Source organism: Phascolarctos cinereus, unplaced genomic scaffold (genome assembly GCF_003287225.1).
Source record: "Phascolarctos cinereus isolate Bilbo 61053 unplaced genomic scaffold, phaCin_HiC Scaffold_4;HRSCAF=312, whole genome shotgun sequence".
Taxonomy (NCBI): Eukaryota; Metazoa; Chordata; class Mammalia; order Diprotodontia; family Phascolarctidae; genus Phascolarctos; species Phascolarctos cinereus.
In genome coordinates, this window is record NW_027555847.1 from 591,360,630 (window position 1) to 591,382,521 (window position 21,892).

Below are 21,892 nucleotides of genomic sequence, written 5' to 3' on the forward strand. Positions count from 1 at the left end.
TTCTCGGTGTGGATGTTCTCTCCAATGATGTAGATCACTATCCAAGCACAGGCAAAGGTCTAAAATGAAGTAACTGTCCTCTTTCCACTCCACATATCTTGATTAAAATACTAGCTTTTCTCATATGAAAAGCAGAAAAAAGAAAGATTATGTTCAAGCTGTCTGCAGCACACGAACTGTCCTTTCCTAATCAAGGTTTCCCTGCCATTCATCCTTGAATAATTCATTCTCCTCCACCTTCTGTGGCCCTTAAAAACTCAAACTTTATATCAAGTTACTTAAGATTACACAGCAGATATTGCTAGCAGGCTTCTTCCTTTTAAATTTTCTTCTGAAAGTAGCTAAGCCTTTGTTTCAGAACCATCATCTGGAAGATATAGTACAGAAACAGAGGAAACAAAAATATGTAATAGTTTCATCAAAATTCCCACACAAGCTAATTTTCTTGCAAATCCCACTGCATATCCCTGTCAGGTTTCTCAAAAGCTCTGGGGTTCAGACCAGCATTGTATAAAAAACATTTATGACCCTAGCAGAAGTAGGGAACCTGCAGCCTCAAGGCCATATGTGGCCCTCTATATCCTCAAGTGTGGAAAGGGCTCACTTGATGACCTAAAGGGCTATATGTGGCCTCAAGGCCACAGGTTCTTCACTCCCACACTGCTAACTAGTTATGGGCTTCTTGGAAAAACTCCTTTCATTACCAAGGCTCTCTTCTATACGCAATTTCTCAGTATTCTCACAACTATACTTTACGCATTTATGAAATGAAGATAATACCACCTACCCTGCCAACCTGACAAAATATTGGGAGGATCTGGCACATGAAAGAGCTTTGGAAATTGTATAGATATCTATACCAACAAAAGGCATCTTTACTATCACTTTTATTAAAACAGCAGCTTTCATGTTGTTAGGTGTGCTTATATGAAAAATATAGGCAACTCCTGAAGCTCTTCTGAAATTTTACAATCTATTTCTGGAAGAAATAGTTTCAGAACTATTTTCTTTAAATTAAAAAAAATTTAAGCATGTGGTGGTGATGGTGTATTATTTTTTGATGGAATATTACTTTTTTTAAGATTTTTAAACAAGCATTATTAAGGTTTTTAAACTGATCACTTCTATGAACTTATACATTGTTGGTACCATTCATTTTGGTAATCATGAAATGTTTTTACTTCTTTGTCACATCTTCTGATAATTTTTCCATTGTTACTTACAGTGATACGACTACATACAAGGTTTTCCATCAAAAATAAAAAATTGGAAATATGGATAAATGCAAAAGTCTCTTCCCATTTCTCAACATTAATATCTTGTTTAGCTAGGTTTAAGTAGAAACTTTTCCTCCCCAAAATCCTACTCTAATGCTTTATCATAATGTGAAGGTGATTCTGGGTTCTCAAAAGACTATGCCAGCAAAGCACAGGCTCTAGCAATTCCAGGATGGAAAAGGCTGTGGGTGTGGTTCTAGCAACAGACGTGTATATTCTATCAAAAAACAGACAGGCCATTTGGTGATGAAATCTTAGGCCACAGAAACCCCTGACACAAAGAAAAATACAAAACAATTATCAGTAATGTGCAGCCTCCCCTTCAGGGAAAGTGGCAAAGTGGGAGGAAAGGACATAAAGAGTTACTGAAAATCATACAACTTTAGACACCCTATAAATAGTAATTTAGTTGTTAGTACTCTATATGTGAGATACCTGTCTAGGGACCAATAAGATTACATGTTAATGAAAGAACTGAATCACATCAATGTTGACATTTTCATTATAAATGAAACCACATCTGAGCTTCTACCTCATAACCTTAAGATCACAAAAGATTACAGAAAAAAAGGAGGTAGTGACTGTTGGTGGGTAAAGGTAGTTCTGGGAAAACGGAAATTTTTATAATGTTGCTGGAGCTGTGAACAGTTACAAACATTCTGGAAAGTAATGTGGAGCTAAGTCACTAAACTATGCATACTGGTGAATCTAGCAGTACCATTATTAGGGCACATACCCAACAAAATCAAAGACAGAGGACATGAACTCATAAGCAGAAAAAATATTTACACCAGAACTTTCGGCTGTGACAAAAAAACTAGAAACAATTACAGAGGCCCATAAATTGGGGAATGGTGAAACAAGTTGTAATACATGAATGTAACAGGATGTTATTACACCATAAGAAATGATAAAAGGAACAAATACACACAAAGCTGGGAAGATTTGTATAAACTGATGCCATTTGAAGAGAGCAAAACAAGGAGAACTTACCCAATGACTACAATAATGTAAAAGAAAACAACTTTGAAAGACAAGAACTCTTATCGATGCAGTCATCAAACGTGACTTCAAGAAACTGATGATGAAGCATGTGTGCCATCTCTAGGTACAGGGGTGACGGACTTCTTTGTCTTGTTCATCCTGCTTGACTATACTTATTTGTTAGAAAGGAAGGTTTCTATTTGGGCATGAGAAATCTTGATAGGAGTAAAGAGCTGGTGGGCAGTGATAAATGATGCAAGAACAAAGAAAGAAAATATAAAGAATGTCAATGAAATACTTTTAAAATACACAAAAGGGAACATAAGGAAATTTAGAAAGAGAATGAAGAAAAGTAGGATAGTTGCATTATTATCTGGTTAAATGTAACATATGTTTAAAACAATAAAACTACATATAACAGAAGTTCAAACATTCACATGTAATCTTTTTTGTTCTTTGGATATGGAGTTTGCGTCTGTTGACTTCTGTTAGGTTCATAGTAAAATTAGAAAATTTTTAAAAATAGATTCCTACAGTGTGTTGGGTTTTTTTTTTAATTTTATGAGAAAAGATGATACAGAAGGGCACGATAATCCTTTCCAAGAATCTGAAACATTGTTAAGTGGAAAAAGGAATAGATTTACATTTGGCCCCAGAGATTAAAACTAGCAGCAATGATTATAAGTTGCACAGAAAAAGAAAAAAACTTCCTAATAATTACACCTTTCCCAAAGTGGAATGGGCTACATTGGCAAGGTTAACAGGTTCCATTGAACTGGAGATTTTCAAGTGAAGGGGGGATTCTTGCTCAGATGTGGGTAAAAAATAGATACATCAATCAATCAGCACTGAATAAGAGCTAACATTTATACAGCACTATGTATCAAGCACAGTGCTAGGTACTTTATAAGTATTATTTCATTTGATCCTCACAACAACCCTGGGAGGTAGGCACTATTATTATATATATTACACAGATGAGAAAACTGAGGTAAAAGGAGACTAAATGACTTGACCAGGATCACACAGCTACTGTCTGAAATTAGATTTGAACTCAGGTCTTCCTGACTCCAGGTCCAGTTCTTTACCCACTGTGCCACCTAATTTGGTCTTTATTCAGCACCTACTATGTGTTGGGCATTGTAGTGGGTACAGGAGAAATAAATGAAAAAGTTGAAGTAGTCCAAGCTAGATAAGCTTACAATCTAGCCAAGGGACACAACATGTACATATATAGGTATATATTCAAAATTTATATAAGACAATTTGGAAAGAGGGAGTGAAGGTACTAGTAGCTACGCAGGAATAAGAGGGTGGGGGAGAAATAAGAAAAAGTTTCATATAGAAGGTGACCCATGAGCTGAGCCTTGAAGGAAACCAGGAATTCTAAGAGACAGAGGCATACAGGAAGTATACTCCAGACAGGTAGCAGAGTCAGTGAAAATAAATGTACAGGGACAGAAGACAGAGTGCCATGAATGAGGAGCACTAAGAAAGCAAATTTGGCTGGAACACGTTATGTATGAAGGAGACTGGTATGTAACAAAGCTGGAAGGGTAAGTTATGATCTGGTTGGAAAGGATTTTTCATGCCAAACAGGAATATAATTGATTCTAAAGGTAACAGGAAGCCACTGGAGTTTACTAAGTTTGGAAAGTGGGGAAGTTCCACATTGTCAGACTTGCACTTTAGGAAAATTATTGAGCTTTCTAAGATTCTGTGATTCTGCACATTTCTTCTATACTTGCTACTCTGTGTTTCATTATGATGGATAATTAAGAGATAAGTGTAGAGCTACTTCATCAGTTTGCATTCTATATCTGAGAAAATAATTATCAGAATTATCATCTTATTAACAATGACAACCACTGTAGTGCAGACGTGACTGTTGTTTTTCAAAAACTAGTCCAGGAAGGCAAAACTTCATTTTTCACAAGAGGGAAGCAGCAAGTGTTTGGAAATAGAATAGAAATATAAATAGAATAAAAATGATAGAAACTTTGGGGCAAGTGACCGCTATATCTTAGAATCCATAAGCAAGCAGAGGAAATGCACAATCTAGATTTGGGGACAGCAAATTTCAAATGTTTGGGAGAAAGAATAAGTAGTAACCAATGCCCTTAAAGTCTACATGGGAATTTGGCCCAACAGAGATGGAAGTTTCTGAGGGTAATATTCCCATGATGAAAACAGAAGTCATTAAAATGAGAAAGAAAAAGCAATATGCAGATATGGTTTCCACAGGAAATTGCAAAAAAAAAATGAATTCAGATTATAAATGCAACTATAGAAGATAAAAGCAAAATAAGGCAGGTAACTAAGGACAAATACAAAGAATGGCATGATCTTATAAGAATGACCAAAATACTAAAGTTTAGAAGAGGCTAAGGCTGGCCACGAATGATAAAGACAACCAAAAATGGGGGAGGTCATAACGATAGGTGTCAGCTGTTGGCGGCAAATGAAACACTAAAAAAAGGACTATACTAATGGTGGGTAATACAATAATAATGGATGACAAGAGAGAAGGCAAGACTAATGAATTATTACATTTGTTTCTGCTTCTTCTAAAAAGAATGTTCTTTGGACTGGAAATAATTAACAAAATTTAAAAAATAAGGAGATAGTAAGAAAGCATCTAGCTGCCCTTCAAACCACTATGACTTAATGAAATACATATTGAGATAATGGGGGAAAAACAGCAAGATTGATTGCTGAGCCCTTATTGTAAAGAACCATGGAAACAGAGGAGATGATATAAGACTGGAGAAGGGCAAATGTCTCGTTTTTTAAATAGGGAAATGAAATACAGTGCAAAAATATTAGGCCAGGGAGCCTGACTCTGCTTAGCATAGTGCATGGCAAACAGTAAGTGCTCAATACATGCTTGTTGATTGATTCCTAGAAAAGTTCTAGAACATATTATTATTAAAGGAATGATATGTAAGCATTTAGACAGGCAAGCGGCCATCACTAAGAGCCATAATCGCTTGTCTCACCAGATTAATTTCACTTCCTTTTTTGACAGTTACTAGGGAGGTAAAGCCATGGGAATGCTGTAGTATTAGCATACATATATTTGAGCAAAGTGTTTTGATAAAATCCCTCATGCCATTCTTGTGGATGTCAGAATGATGTATTATAAGTCAGAACAGTTATGTGGATTCAGGATTGTTTGAAGATCAGACCCAGAGAGTAATAATCTGTAAGTCAATGTCACCTTGGAAAGAAGTCTAGTAAACTGGCCCAGGGATCTATCCTTATATATGTGGCATTCAAAACTATTACTGACATAAGGCATATGTGGCTCTTTATCAAGTCTACAGACAAAACAAAGTAAAAAGGTATAACTAGAAAGATGGATGACAAAGTTAGGACTTAAAATGTTTTTCAAAGGTAGACAATTCTGCTCAGTTGTGGGCACCATATTTTATGAATAGAATGACAAACTAATGCACATTCAGAGGGAGAAAACGAGGATGGGGAAGTGATTAGAGATAATGTCATAGAAGGAGCTGAGAAAGGAACTAAAGATGCTTATTCTAGAGACAGAAAGAGTATGTAACGGGGCCCTGTTATTTTCTTCTGAAATTATTATTTATACATAGTTGTTTTCATTTTTCTGCTTAATAGAATGGGAACTCCTTGAAAGCAGGAACTATATCTTTACCTTTCTTTTTCCCCCAGTAAACAGCACAGCGTCTGGTACATTTTAAGTGCTTAAAAAACACTTGTTGACTGATATCTGTTGACTAATTTAGAGTAAATAAGGGATTGCCATTGGGACCCTGGCTCAAGCAATCAATGTATATCTCTTCTCCCTTTCACAGCCAACCTCCTAGAAAGACTCGTTTAAACTTACTGACTCCATTTTTTCACATCCTACTGAGTTCTAAAACTCTTGCAACCTTCCTCCTCACTCCTTTTACCTGAAACTGCTCTTTTCAAGGTTACCATTGATCTTAAAAGCTATAACTAATGGCTTTTTTCAGTTTTCACCCTATGTTCCTCTCTAAAGTTTCTGATACTGTTGAACATCTCTTCTCTAGGATCCCCTGGTTTTTTCACACATCTGATTGTTCCTTCTCAGTCTCCTTTGCTGGATATCTTCATCTCCTAGTCAAGAAGAATATTCCCTAAAATTCTGTCCTGCCATCTTTTCTCTTCTCTCTTTTGGATGATCTTATCAGTTCCCTTAGTTTCAATTATCATCTTTAGGCAGATTCATTTTACAATCACTTACTGATTATTTATTATGTACTAGATACTATGCTAAATGCTAGTGGTACAAAGATAAAAAAAAAGTAACATTCTCTGTCCTAAAACATTCTATTTCAGAGGAAATAATATGTACAAAGAAAAGTAGTTTAAAATATACAAAGTATATAATATGAAACTATACATAAAATTAAGCACTAAATTGTGTAATATTGAATATATAGTATACTCAAAGGCTTGTTGAACTGCATTGAAGAATTCTGGATACGTCTAAAACCCATCCAAGATAAAAAAACAAAAACATGAAATTATTCACTGCAGGGAAGCCAGGTTAGGGCAGGCCCCAGTTCAATAAACATTTATTAGGTATCTATTATGTGCCAGGCACTGTGCTAGGTGATGGGGATATAAAGACATAAATGAAACAGTTACTGCCCTCAAAGAACTTACATTCTATTTGGGGGGAACAACATGTAAAGATAAAATTAAATACATAATATATATAAAATTATTTACAAAGGAAAGATTCAGGTCTCATACAAAGGGAAATTTGTTGACAGTAGATTAGGGCTTAAAGAGATCACAATGAAAAGAGAGGTATGATATAGTGAGAGAAAGCTTAGGAAGGAAGGACAGAGCTGCATGGATAGATAAGAAAGAAGGAGAAGTGGCAGCCAAAGGAAAAAGTGTTTTCATTAAGCAGCCAGACTCAAAATAACACACAGGTGTTTTGAGTAAAGGTACTGAACAGCAAACACTATACCTTTTAGAGTAGCAACGGTAATATGATTTATCAATTCCTGAAGAAAATGTGAAGGGGGTAGGGAAGAGGTACAAGAGGTGGCACACACATGGCACCTGGGGAGATGATGGATACCTGGTTCTGTCTAATGGTCATAACAGAGAGAGCTGCTTATAGAGGAAGAAAGTGTGTCTAAGGGTCTCTCCCCTCCAATTCTCATCCAGCTCAGCTCTGTGCCAAGACTCATTCTGAAATTGAAAAAATTATCTCTTTTGGAGTGAAGGTCCCTTTCCCCTCATGACTGATCTTTTCCAAAAGCCACCTTCTTCGCAATGTTATAATAACTACATATAGCTTTCTATGTACCCACCTTTTTAACTATTCCATTCTCAAACTCATATCCAAAATGTAGTACAATCAGACTCCAACTGCCATTTCCAGCTTTATTTCACACTATTCCCCTATACCCACCCTTTCTCCAAATTTACCTGTTTCTCTTCAGGGCACAAGCATCTTTTCATTCATCAAATTTGCATCCTTGGTTATCCCTGCCTCTTCTTGTTCCCCCACTACACCCCCATCCAATCAGTGTTCAAAACTTATTGATCCTCCCACCACAAAAATCCCCTATTCGGCCAGCCAATGTATCCTAACTAAGGCTCTCATATAAACTATTACAATAAACTCCTAATTAGTCTCCGTGTTTTTTGTCTCTCATCTCCCATCTATCCTTGACACAGCTGCCAAATTAACACTATTGAGGCACAAGTCTGACCATGTTCACTACCCTGCTCAAAAATCTTTAGTGCCCTGCAACTGCCTCTAGAATAAAATAGGAACTCTTCAGCCAAGCATCTAATGCCTACGACTAATAGTTTCAAATTGGGGCAGCTGGGTGGTGCAGCAGATAGAGCACCAGCCCTGGATTCAGGAGAACTTGAGTTCAAATCTGACCTCAGACACATAACACTTAGTAGCTGTGTGACCCTGGGCAAGTCACTTAACCCCATTGCCTAGCCAAAAAAAAAAAGTTTCAAATCTATTTCTATACGTGTCTTTCCAGACTTTTTTCATATTACTCTCTCCTTCATTCACTCTATATTCTAGTCAAACTGGCATATTACTCATCTCCCATATTTGACAGGCTAGCTACCATATGAGGCAGCTTGGCCTAATGGATCAAGCACTAGAATAGTACAGTGGTTAAGAGCACTGGACTTGGAGTCAGGAAGGCCTGAGTTTACAACCCACCTCAGATACTTCCTAGCTGTGTAACCTTGGGCAAGTCACTTAACCTCTCTCAACCTCAGTTCATTGCCTACAAACTGGGGATAACAGCCTCTATCTCACAGGTTTGCTGTGAGGATCAATAGGATAAAGCACTCTGCAAACCTTAAAACCACATATAAATAATAGCATATGCAAAGGGCTTTGCAAACCTTAAGGTGCTATATAAATGGAGGGTATTATTATTATTATTATTATTATTATTATTATTATTATTATTGCCTCATGCCTTTCCACAGGCTGTTCCCCATGCCTGGAATACATTCTCTCCTCACTTCTGTCTCTTAGAAGGTCCCTAGCTTCAGGGGAGTTCAGGCACCACAATCAAAGTCTTTTCTGCTATTACACTGTTAACTCTTTTTTTTCAAATTGTCTTGCATTTATTAATCTCTGTATATGTTATATTGCCCCCAAATAGAACAGAAGCTCCTTGGGAGCAGGAACTATTTCATCTTTATTTTTATGTCTGCAGTATCTAGCATAGTACCCTTGTACACTGCAGGCGCTTAATAAATATTTGTTGAATTGGCTGCCTCTTCTTGCCCCCAGAAGGCAGAACTAGTGCAATGGATAAAAGCTTCAAAGAGGCAGATTTCTGCTTGTAAGTAACAATTTCTAATAATCAGAACCATCCGAAAGTAGCTACCTTGAGAATTTCTAAATTGTCAGGTAAAGACAAGGTGTCCCTTTGTAGAAGATTTTTATTGAGGTATTTGTTGGACCTGAGGTATTATGGCATAATAGACAGAAAGGTGGTCTTGGAGTCAGGAAGACTTGCCTTTAAGTTCCACTTCTGATATATACTGGCTGTATGACCCTGGGCAAATGACTTAGCCTCTCACTGCCCCAGGCAATTCCTAAAGACTATAAATTATAGAACAAGTGCCAATCTACACTGCCAAATGGAGTTTCCTTACAAGTAATAACAGAGAATTTCTTACACCAATGAAGTCACAAGTGTAGTCTCCCTTTCCCCATACCACCTTTCCAATTCTGAGTTTCTGAAAATATCTTGCAGGGATTGCCACACAGGAAAGACTTCAAGTACAACGGAATTGAGAGGGAAGGGGAGGGAGGAGATAGAATCTGCACCTACAATTTCATCATTATCCCACATTTAAAAAGTTACATTTTCTGAGGGTTATTTTTTTCCCCATGTCTCCATTATATGGTCAAAGGAAGGGGAGAGGGGGAGCTTCTTAATTAGTTCTGAGTAATTCACAAAAATGAAATTCCTAGTAAAATGATGAAAGGACTATAATAAGGCCATCTACTCTAGGGCTTGGAAAGATTTGCATTATGCTGTCTTCTTGGCTATAGCAAATGAAACATAGCTTATGAAAGAAATTTTAACATCACATAATACCCCTTCTTGTTTAGTCAATTCTATTCATGGCATGTTTTTCTTTTCTACATTTCTGTCCTTTTCCATTCCTCCCATCTGTTCTATACTCATACAACTCCTTCTAATCCACCCTATCTCTTACAACCCTCTAACTGATGCCACCCACCCACCTCCAACCATATAGACTTTCTTCTTCCTATTTTCTGTCCTTTTTTTTTAAAGCAACTAGAGCCACTAGAGGGCAACAAGCTCACAAGGATATATACTCTCACTTAATATAAATTAAGATATCCAGATACATGAAAGAAATATTTCAACATTTACGCTTTTGTACTTTAGTAACATTCATCATACTTAAAAATACAAGGCATATAAACTACAATTAATTCTAGACAATAGGTTACATAATTTTGTTACAGAATAAAGAAAGCAATTCTTTCCTTGATAAGCAGTACCACAGAAATAAGCCTAGTTATCACAGCTTTTTTTTTAAATATCTTGCATAATTTCTCCTCTTTCCCCCCCCCACTTTAAACTGTCACCTTGCTTTGGAGACATCTATTAGACCACATCAAGGACCTGGACCCACTACTCATAATAACTGCTACTCATCCACTAAGAGTCTCACTCCCTCTACCACCAATCCTGCCACTGATTAAAGAACAGTCACCCCAATTTAGATACATTAGATAGTTTAACTAGAATCCCATTTCCTAAAAATTCTTCCCAAGAAAAGCATTCAAAAAATTTTAAAGCAAGGAATTATAACGGAGGTTTCACAAGTAAAAGAGAACTTGGAGGGAATCTAGTCTAAACCCTTGAATTTGGTGAGGAAAATGAGGCCAAAAAAGGTTGAGACTTTCCCAAAATCATACAGCAAAGTGAATGACCAAGTGCAAATATCAATATTTGTAAAAGACAAGGAGATAGGAAGAAAAAAAGTTTCTGCAAAGTTATTGATAAAAGGATATTTACAGTAAGAATTTCCTTTCCTTTCAAATTTCAGATTTAAGAAAGAAAAAAGAAGCTACATTCCCAAACTACCACTCTAGAATCTCCATAAAAGGGCTGGCAAAATACTACAATCTGAAATAAGTCCCCAAACACACAGCATTTTTTGTCCTCTGTTCACTGGCAGTTACCATAATGCATTTTCACTATTAAGAAACCGGGGGGGGGGGGGGGCAGCTAGGTGGCACGGTGGATAGAGCACCGGCCCTGGATTCAGGAGGACCTAAGTTCAAATCCGGCCTCAGACACATAACACTTACTAGCTGTGTGACTCTGGGCAAGTCACTTAACCCCACTGCCTAGCAAAAAAAAAGAAAAAAGAAAAGAAACCAAGGGAGACTAAAATAGGAAACATATTAAAGAAGTTAAGGCCACAAAAATGAATGTTTTCAAATGCCTAATTTTTCCAACTTTATATTCATCTATCAGGGAATGACAGGATACATGGTATAGTGCAAAGAAAACTGGGCTGAAAGGTCTGGAGACCAAGGTTTTAGGCCCCAGCTGTCACTCAGCAGCTATCTCATGTTGAGTATTTCACAATCTCATTTTATTCATCTATTAAAAAATTACTGAGTTGGGCTTAAGATCTTTAAAGTCCCTAATTAAGCTATAAACTTCTGATTTAATTGTATGTCTGTCATTTTCTGATAAGCCCTTCTTGCATGATATTTAGAAGTAAAGGGGGAAAAACAAGTATTTTGGTTCATGTGGCTTGGGGGAGGAGAGATAAGCATTAAGCTATTAACCCTGACCATCTTTAAAATTGGAGGGGAGAGAAGAGAGAGAGGAACATAGTCCAGGGAAATGCATTACTAATAATCCACAAAAAAGTATTAAAGTATTTTCTACTTTTTCCAAAAAGACTTCTAATTAAGAGTAATATATGCCTTCTTCTCTGAAACATATTTAGAGAGACAATACAAAACTATAACATATAACGTTAACATTTTACTAAGCAAGCAATTATCTTACCCTCATTGGATGTATGTCAGCATAAGGTGGTTTTCCTTCAGCCATTTCTATAGATGTGATACCAAGGGACCAGATATCTGCCACACAGTTATAACCAATTTCTTGTATTACTTCAGGAGCCATCCAAAATGGAGTTCCAATAACAGTATTACGTTTTGCCATTGTATCCTGTAAGAGCATTACATAAAAATGATTAGAATTTATATAGCATAGCACAGTAATAGGTATGTAAGCACATTCATTTAAATGCTGTAACTTACACCTAGAGCTAACCATTCAGCATACTGATCTTTACAGCTATGTCAGAACATAAGACTGAGAGACAGAAGAGACTTCTGAAGTCATCTCCTCCAAGCTTTCATTTTACAAATGAGTAAACCAAGACCCACACACAGATAAAGTCACTTGCCCAAGGGCAAGCAAACAATAAGAACAAGAGTCAAAATTCAAATCCCACATTCTGACTCTAAAGCCAGTGTTATTTCCACATCTTCTAAGAATAACCTAAAATAGTTAATCCTGAACTAAAGTACCTTTCCACACATGACTGTTGTAGAAGCTAAGCTACACTGTAACCCTAAATGATTACAGTAACAGTAACAAAGGCTATGAAAATGATAGTTACACGTGTTTCTTTTCTGAAGAATTGAAGCATCTGAATGACAAAATAATGTCGTATCCACTAAATATCGATGACTGTCTAACACAGAAAAAAAAGGAAAGAAAAAATAGCAAAGCAAATAAGAGAGGTAGCAACACCAAGATTACGGATTTTTCACTTAAAAAATTAAACTTAAGTGTTCATTTGTTTCAGATAAAGTTGTGATAAATTTTTGGTCAATATTTCTTTGCCTGAGGCTTAAAGACACTGAAGCAAGCCACCATAACCTTAGTTTCTCACTCCTGTAAATATCATTTTATATCTATTTAAAACAAAATGTAAGAATGTAAGAAATTCTAAAATCCCATTTTAATAGGTATAATGAACAAGAGAGTTGTAAGTGAACTTTGAGGTTATTTAATCTAACCCCTATCCAATTCATGAAATCATGTCTCGAATAGCCTCAAAAACTGATCAGGAGAGCCTCTGAACACCTTTAATGACAAGAAACTTACTATACCTCAAGTAGCAGTACATCCCATTTTGAAAGAGTTCTAATTATTAAAAAGTTTTTTTAATTAAGCTGAAAATTATCTCCATGTGCCTTACCTAATAGTAAAATTGCCTCACAGTTTTCTCGATTAAGTCTAATCACTCTTTAACATGGCAGTTTTTGAATATTTGAAAATTATCATGTCCTTTCTAAGTTTTACTTTCTTTTAACCTTTCAGAAAAGCAAGAGGCAAGTAATATAGTGAAAAGAAAGCTGAATTTGGGATCAAGAAGGCTGGGTTTACGTCTCAGCTACGATATTTACTATTGGCTTGACCAAGATTTAGCCACTTAATCTTTCTGAGCCTCGATTTCTTCATCCATAAAATGGAGATAATAATGCTTACCTTTCCTACCTCAAAAAGTTATAAAATATGAGTTATTGTCATAATAGCAGTATAAAATTTTATCCCAACCATTTTACAGATATTGTGGCCCAATATAAGATAATAATTGTGTGGTAAACATCTATTTTCCCAAAGTCTCTATTATACTTACTGTTAATTGCCCAGCCACTCCAAAATCGGCTAATTTTGCATGCCCTTCTGTGTTGAGGAGAATGTTTCCCGCCTTTATATCTCGATGTATTTTTCTCATGAAGTGCAAATATTCAAGTCCTTTCAAAGTGGATTTAAGAATAGTTGCAATTTCATCTTCAGTTAACTGAAAACCAATAAAAATAGTTATTAATCTTTTATGTTGGGAAAATCTTAACTACAATCCCACAGTTACACAATCACTTATTAGAAAATTTTATTTATAAAATCTTTTTTTCTTTTAATCATAAAGATTACAGGAAAAAGTAAATTATCCCCAAATCTTTCCTTTTCCCTCACTATTCCCTTATTCTTCACCCTTCTCATTCCATACTTTTCTATCAAATAGATGGCTAATTTGCCATATTTTAAAAAAGCAAGAACAACAAATATGTCTATCAATCTACTAATCAGTCTATGAAATTACTCTTAAATATCTTGTTCACCAGTTATCGAATACAAAAGGTGGCCATAATGCAACTTTTCTCAACTTATACTACAGCTTTTAATTAATTTATATTTTTCTTTATTCCCTTTGTTGTCTGTCATCTTTCTTATCTGGAGCCAGCAGGCCATACTGGAAAGGCAAAACAATATGCTTTCACAAAAAGGAGCAAATCAGGATCATCAGACTACTGTGTTCCTGAAAGAAGTATGATGATTTCATCCAGAAGATGCTGAATCCTGGTACCTGTCAGCTAACTATAACTTAGAAAACTCCTTCATCCTACTCCAAGGGGCAAATGGAGATGAAAGGGAAAGGAGACTAAGGTCTTGCTTTGAAAAGGGGTCATGGTAGAAAGAGACATTGTTGTAATACATTAATAAGATAGCAATGTAATTTATGTATAACAATTTAGAGGTTAGGTTTGGGTTTTTTTTAGTTTTAATTTTAGTTTAGTTTGGGTGTTAAGTTTTTAACACTTATCTGTCTGCAATTCCACAATCCAAATGTTTTTCCCCACTCTTTGTAATGGGGAGACTGCCCAATGAGGGTCTAGTCCTTAGAAGATGCTCAGATTTGATCTTTCAGGTGCAAATATTTCCCAACCTACTTCCCATCTAACTACATATAGAAGCTTGGTGAGCCTACTTCTGGGCAAGAGTGACTAGAAGGTGGTGCTTTGTGGAGCCTTCTATTTGGCTGTGGAGCCAGAAAAGTCCATGACTGAGGACAAGCTAAGAAGAACTGAGTTTTATTCAACATGCTCCTCTCTTGACCCATTTATGCCCACCTGAGAGTCAGTTTTTATAAAGGCATCATGTACAGTTGAGAAATATGTATATTTCATTCTATTTTCATTCACGAATCATAGTGATTTATGATATCTAACTACTCTAAAATTCTGTTCAGGGCCTTTGTGTGTAACATGAGATGGTTACATAGAGAATTTGTGCATTTCCATGTGTGTTCACATGTTTGTACTTTCAAACCTTTTTTTAGTTCAGATAATTTTGTTTCATGTGATTCCTGCTCCTCCCACTTTTTTCTCTATGTTTATATATTCTTCTTCCACAATCCAATTATTAAAAATAGGAAGTTCTACCCTCTCCTCATTTCTTCCCTTGTGTATTTTTTTCTTCTCCCTTTACTTTCCTCTCTTAAGATCATCAAAAGGAAACAAAACCAATTCCAGGCCCCTTCTTTACCTTATTTACCTCCCTCTATGATCCATGAAAATATCAGAATTCTAAAGGAACATAGTTTCTTCTCCCCCATTAAAATATGAGCACTTTATCACTATTTAGCCACTTCCTTATTGTCTTTATTTCTCTGACTACCATGTTTGCATTTCAAAGATTCTGCCTAGCTTGTCTTTTCATCAGGGATAGCCGAAAGTCTTCTATTCCACTACTATTTCCCTGTAAGATTACACTCAGTCTTACAAGGTAAGCTACTTTTGTTGTAAGCCCTTCTCTTTTACCTTTTGGGATATCATATTCTAAGATTTTTTTCACTCAATACAAGTTACTACCAAATCTTATGTAATCCTGGTTGTGTCATTATTTAAGACTTGAACTCTTTTTTTCTGGTACCACAACCTTCAGGTCCCTCCGGAGCATCTCAGATCAGAATGCTATAGCACTCTGGTTTCCAGAGATGTCCCAGTCAGAGCTCTCTTAGCTTCACATTCAGAACACTGGACATTTCTGAACACTCCCAACAAACTTCCGAACCAAGTATTATCATCGTTCTTAGCCCACCTGAAGCAGAGCAATGAAGGTTTCAGGTGCTTTCAGAATGCCTCTCCTCAAAGAGCTAGCAAATGTTCAGCTTGTTTCCAACTGTGCTCAGGCTGATTTCTCTAGCAAGATCACTTTTCCAGTGCCCACAGCCTTCTTGCAATTTTTTTTTTTTTGCTTTTTGGCGAGGCAATTGGGGTTAAGTGACTTGCCCGGGGTCACACAGCTAGCATCAAGTGTCTGAGGCCGGATTTGAATTAAGGTCCTCCTGACTCCAAGGCCTGAGTTCTATCTACTGTGCCACCTAGCTGCCCCGCTTCTAGCTATTTTTGTGCAGTCCTAGACTGAATGAAGGAGTTTACCATCGTTTTTTCTCAGACCTTCTTGATTACTTTTAAATTTGATGTTCTTTTTAGATCTTTGCTAGAGCATATATGGGAGAGGTGGGTTCTTCCTTTCCCAGTGCCACCTTAATTAAGTCTTCTCTCAAGGTTTTCAATTCTATTTGCTTAAATCCATTGTACCTGTCAACTCCTCACTAATTTGACCTTTTGCCAGCCTAAACTAAAGTCTCTTCAACTGTAGTAAAGTGAAAATATCACATACTCTGGAGTCACAGGACTTGGTTCAAATTCTAGCTTTGTAACTTGTGTAACCTTGAGCAAATCACTGTGGCTCCGTTCCTTATTTGTAAAAAGAGAAGTAGGACTAGATCATCTCTAAGATCTCTTCTAGCTCTAAATCTATGATCATATGATCCCTTTTTCTTCACTGGATGTCTGTTTTTGCCCTGTCTTCTACCGCAATCAACTCAATACTGACAATGCAGAAGCAGTTAATTTGCTCTTTGGGGAAAAAAAGGGGGGGGGTTTGAGGAAAAAAATTCTGCAAACTTCTTTGATAGAAGTAAAGATAGATTTCGAGATTTTTTTATTTTAAAAAATGGTCTGGTAAATATTCAAAGAATTTCCTGAACTGAGATTTTAAGGAGATCTATTTCAATCCCCTCCCTGAGGATCAAAGAGTTAGGTGACTTATCATTTAAAGTCACATTTCACTACTAGCACTGTGACTAAGATTCTAAACTCCTAATTCCTTGTATAGTGTTCTTTCTACTATATTATAAAATGTATATTTAAAAATTGTGGAAACCCTAGAGCACCACATTAATATCAGCTATTATTATTATATGATTCATTTGAAAAGCTAAGCCTAGAACATGACATAATGGAACAAACACAGGACCTAGAGATCAGGATTCAAATTCCAACTCTAACACTTTCTAGCTTTGTTAACTGTGAACAGATTATTTAACTTGTGTGAGCCTGAGCTTCCTCATTTTTTTAAATTGGAGAACCTGAAACAATATTTAAAATATCTATATCACTGGGTTGTTGTGAGGAATATTTTTTACAAACCTTAAAGTGTTGTATAATGTGATCTATTATTAGAGCTATTATCTTATGTCTTTCTTTACATTTTTGTGATTTTGCACATGTGGGTACATGCTCCAACAACAAAGAGAATAAACCTTTCATGACTAAGAAGACTGTCTCTGAGAGGTTCCATAGCCAAAAAATTCATCACCCTGTGGCTATCTCAGTAATGAGTCTCTTCCACCTTAGGTTAGTTTATCTCTCTTTCACTAGATCTATACTAGAAGTCTTTACAGTGTGGTAGATCCTGCCTCCCAAGTAGCATAACTCTGAAAACCTGGAGTCACCATGTTAATAATATAAATAATAACAACTGCATCGTAATAATAATTGTGTGATGATAACTTTATGATAACATAAAATGCTAAAAAGTCTTCTGACAAAATCTGACACTTTTTTAAAAACTCTAGAAATCATATGAATAAAGAGAACTTTTCTTAATATAGAAAATAGTATTTGATCTAAATCCAAGAGCAAACATTATAATATATAATGGAGAAAAGTTAGAGGCCTTTCCAATAAGATCAAGAGTAAAGCAAAGATGACCATTAGCACCACTATTATTTAACACAATGCTATAAAATCAAGATAAGAAACAGAAACTAAAGGAATAAACAGAAGCAGAGGAAACAAAATCATCCCTTTTGAAGGTGACAGAATAGTACATTTAGAGAACTCTAGAAAATCAACTAAAAAATTAACTGAAATAATTAACTTCACAAAATTGTAGCATATACAATAGATACATGCAAATCATCAGCATTCATATATAACCAATAAAACCAGTAGGAAGAGCTGAAAAAAGGAAATTCCATTCAAAATAACCAAAAGAACTACAAACTATATGGGAGTCTATCTACCAAGATTACTCAACAGCTACATAAATATTTATAAAACACTCCTTGCAGAGACACAAACCTAAATAACAAGCAATAGTGGGTAGGTTGATTCAATATAATAAAGGAAATGCTACCTAAATAAATTTATTTATTCAACATTAATCAAACTAACAAAGCCATATTTTATATAACTAGAAAAAATAATAATGAAATTCATATGGCAGAACAAAAGGTCAAGAATCCAAGGATAATCATGGGGGGGAGGGGGGAGAACCGGAGGAGGAAGGGGAATGTAGGAAGGAACAGGGTCTATCAGTGCCAGATCTCAAACAGAATTACAAAGTATTAATCACTAAAATAAGAGAGAGAAGGGGTGTGTGTGGGTGTGGGTGTGGGTGGGTGTGTGGGTGTGGGTGTGTGAGAGAGAGAGAGAGAGATCTTTGAAATAAATTAGGTACACAACATACAGAAATACAAAAACACATAACAATGTTTGATGAGCCCCAAAACTGTAAGAAGTTAATGGAAGAAGATTTTCCTATTTGACAAAAACTGCTCGGAAAACTGAATAGTAGTCTGGCATAAATTAGGTTTATATAACATCTCACACCATATGCCAAGACAGCCTCCAAATGGATGCATCACCTAGATATAAAAAGTCACATCATAAACAAATTGGTGACAGGTATCACTTCAGTGTACAAGTATTATTAAGAAAATGCCCCTCCCTATATCTACTCTTCATCCCTCACATTATCTTATGCCTGCAGCAAGTTCCCCTCACAGGCCAGGCTCTAACTCCATGGCAGGAAAAAAGAAATTGCCTTTCAGATTTATGGAAAAGGGAAGAATTCATAATGTAACAAGTGATAAAGAGGATCATGAGATAAAATGCACAATTTTGATTTAAAAGTTTTTGAACAAACAGATCTAATGTAGTAAACATTAAAAGTGAAACAGGTAACTAGGGGGAAAAAAATCTTTGCAACAGGATTTTCTGATAAAAATCTCACTTTCAAGATATACAAGGAAGTGATTTAAAGTTGTAAGACTAAAAGCCATTTCTCAATACATAAATGGTCAAAGGATATGAACAAGCAATTTTCAAAGAAAGAAAAAATAGCTATCAAAAACCATATAAAAATGCATTAGATCACTCTATAACCAGAGAAATGCAAATTAAAGCAACTTTGAGGTTTAACCTTATATCACCTATCAGACTGGCAATGACAAAAGAGGAAAATGATAAATGTTAGAGAAGCTATAGAAAAACAGGTACACTAGTAAAGTATTGGCAGAGTTGTGAAACAGGCCAGCTATTCTGTAAAGTAATTTGGAACTATGCTTAAAAAATTTTCAAACTGTCTATACTTTCGGCCTGGCTATACCACTCCTATGCCTCTTTTTTCTTCAACAACCTAATTATGAGAAATAATTAAGTTCCACCATCTTCATTTCTTTCTTGATGTATTTCCTTTTCTTTCTTTCTTCCTGTTCTAATCTAACCTTCATATGACCACCAGATTAATCTATCAGATACAAATCTAGTCATATTAAGCCTTCTCAAAATACCTCTGCAATTATCTATTGTTTAAGTAATAAAATTCAAACTCTTGGCTGGCATTCAAAGCCCTCCAAATATAACACTATTTCACTACGGAATATTTTCATATATGGCTTATATTTGCTCCCACATATATTCTATATGCCAGCTGAATCATACTCTGCTATCACCAGAATACAACCTGCTTTCTGTATCATTGTTTGTGCCTTTCCCTATTCCTAGAATGACTTTGCTCTCCCCTATCATCTACTGACTTCCTAACAATTGCCACTCAAATGCCACCTCTTCCAAGTCATTCCAGATATACATACACACAAATATGTGAATATTTACTTATTTAAAAGTTATATACATGTTCTACTATGCTAATAATTATGTATGTTAAAACCATACCAAACATTGAGATTTTAAAAAGGATAAGACAAATATTAAATAAAATTTATTTCTAGAATTGGAGTTCCTAGTTCCTGGATCCAGTAGACCTACATTTTAGGAAAACTACTTTGGAAGCTGTGGGGAGGACAAACCAGAAGGGAGAGACTTGAGGCAAGAACAATGAGAAGGCTATTTCAATAGTACAGGCAAGAAGTGATGAGGGCATGACGTAGGGTTGTAGATATATGAGCGGAGAGAAGGCATCAGATGTAAGAATTATGGAGATAAAAATAACGATACATGTTCAGTAAGAGTGAGGGAGAGTAAATAGTTAAAGATAAAAACAAGACTGCACCTGAGTGACCTGAAAGTTAGTGATGCCCTTGGTAAAAATGGAGTTCACAAGATAGGCCATTTTGTAATGAAAAGTAAGGTAATGAGATCTATGATATACACTGTAACCTATTCATACCTGTTCATCCAGCATGACTCATTTTGCTCTACTCAAAATGAAAAGGGAGTGGAAGAGGGCTCTTACCCACAGATCACTGCTCTGGTGTCAGAGCCTGGTTTATGAGAGGCACCTACTGTAGCTACAAAATTACTTGGAGGACAGAAGATGGATGTGCAGATGACGCATTTTTCCAATGGCATTTGCATGGCTCTTGCTGTGGGTATCCAAATAGACATTCAGTTATAACTGTCCTGAACAGACAATTCCAAGGGCAAAACAGGGGAGACTGGAATCTGCACAGTAGAGGCAGAAAGGGTAAGGATAAGAATATGTGGGATTATGTTGGAGACAAGTCCTATAAATGACTACCGGAAGAGTGGTAGGATTTATCTTATCTTCACATCTTCCTTCTAACTGGTTGATCACACATTCTTGAGGTCAAGTCATGGCTCTGCTGAAGGCAAAACAGAGCACCCATCATGGAAACCACTCTCCTAGAGCACTTGTCTATATCATTTGTTATTTACAAAACAGTAATTACATATTTTATTTTTGTAAACAAATTTATTTTTGACTTATCTCTTCAATGAGATTATAATCTCTTTGAAGGTAGGCACCACACCTTATATTTCTTTTGTCCCTATCTAAAACCTAATATTAAATACGTAAAAAGTGTTTGCTAAGTATTTGTTAAACTGAAATGAGATGGCTGGAGCAAAAAAAAATTGCAAATTCGGAAGAATATACACAGAATAAATGATGAGGCTTGATTCAAATGGAAAGGACATGTAACAGAAAAGAAAGATAAGCAGATAATTTGGTAGGGGAGGACCTGTTAGTTTTTTATATTTGATATTTAATTTTTTTAACTTACAGAGCTTCTATGAGCCACTCTTACAAGAGGCACAGCTAAAGGATCATTCCGCAAGAAAACAGCAGAGTTATTAAATGTAGAAAGATTCAATGTAGTATGTAATAAGCACTTAGTAAGTGGGTTTTTTATTCATTAATGTATTCAAAGTAGCTGAATCCAAAGAGAAGTTAAGAAGAAAGAGTAGTTTATTTGATAAATGGACAAGGCTTGAACTAAGGATCTGCTGAGAAAAATAGAAAAAGCCAACAAATCTATCTGATAATTCAAAAGAAGAAGCAACAAAATTTGATGAATGACAATATGAAGGTAAATAAAAATCATCAAGTAGTCAATTTAAAATCACTATGCAGTTCCAAGTTTTAGGAAGAGCGACAAGATGACGATTCAGAAGATACTAGTTTTCCCTCCACCACACTTAATTTAAGATTGCGCTTTAACATCCAGGACAAATAAAATGGGGAAAATTCACAATAAAAATCCAATATTAACTTGTACAGTTACATAAATAAAGTCACTTGTGTCTGTCTATGAGCAACTACTCTGAAGCCAGTTCTTTTACTCCAGCTACAAACAGAAATAGAATAGATCTGCAACCATAGACTCTCCAGTTATAATTAACTCAGATATAGGGGGATTAG

The 21,892-nt window shown here is 35.8% G+C and overlaps 1 protein-coding gene across 7 annotated transcripts in view; it reads right to left on the reverse strand.

Moving 5' to 3' along the window:
* The window catches only part of STK3 (serine/threonine kinase 3), a 485,213-nt gene that overhangs the window by 321,286 nt on the left and 142,035 nt on the right, over positions 1 to 21,892 (reverse strand). For all 7 annotated transcript variants that reach the window (XM_078153675.1, XM_020969092.2, XM_078153672.1 and 4 more), the window contains 2 exons: positions 13,491 to 13,655; positions 11,840 to 12,007 (listed from right to left, as the gene is read on the reverse strand). In XM_078153675.1, coding sequence (XP_078009801.1) covers positions 11,840 to 12,007; positions 13,491 to 13,655 — 333 coding nt within the window. The remainder of the gene's footprint in view (positions 1 to 11,839; positions 12,008 to 13,490; positions 13,656 to 21,892) is intronic.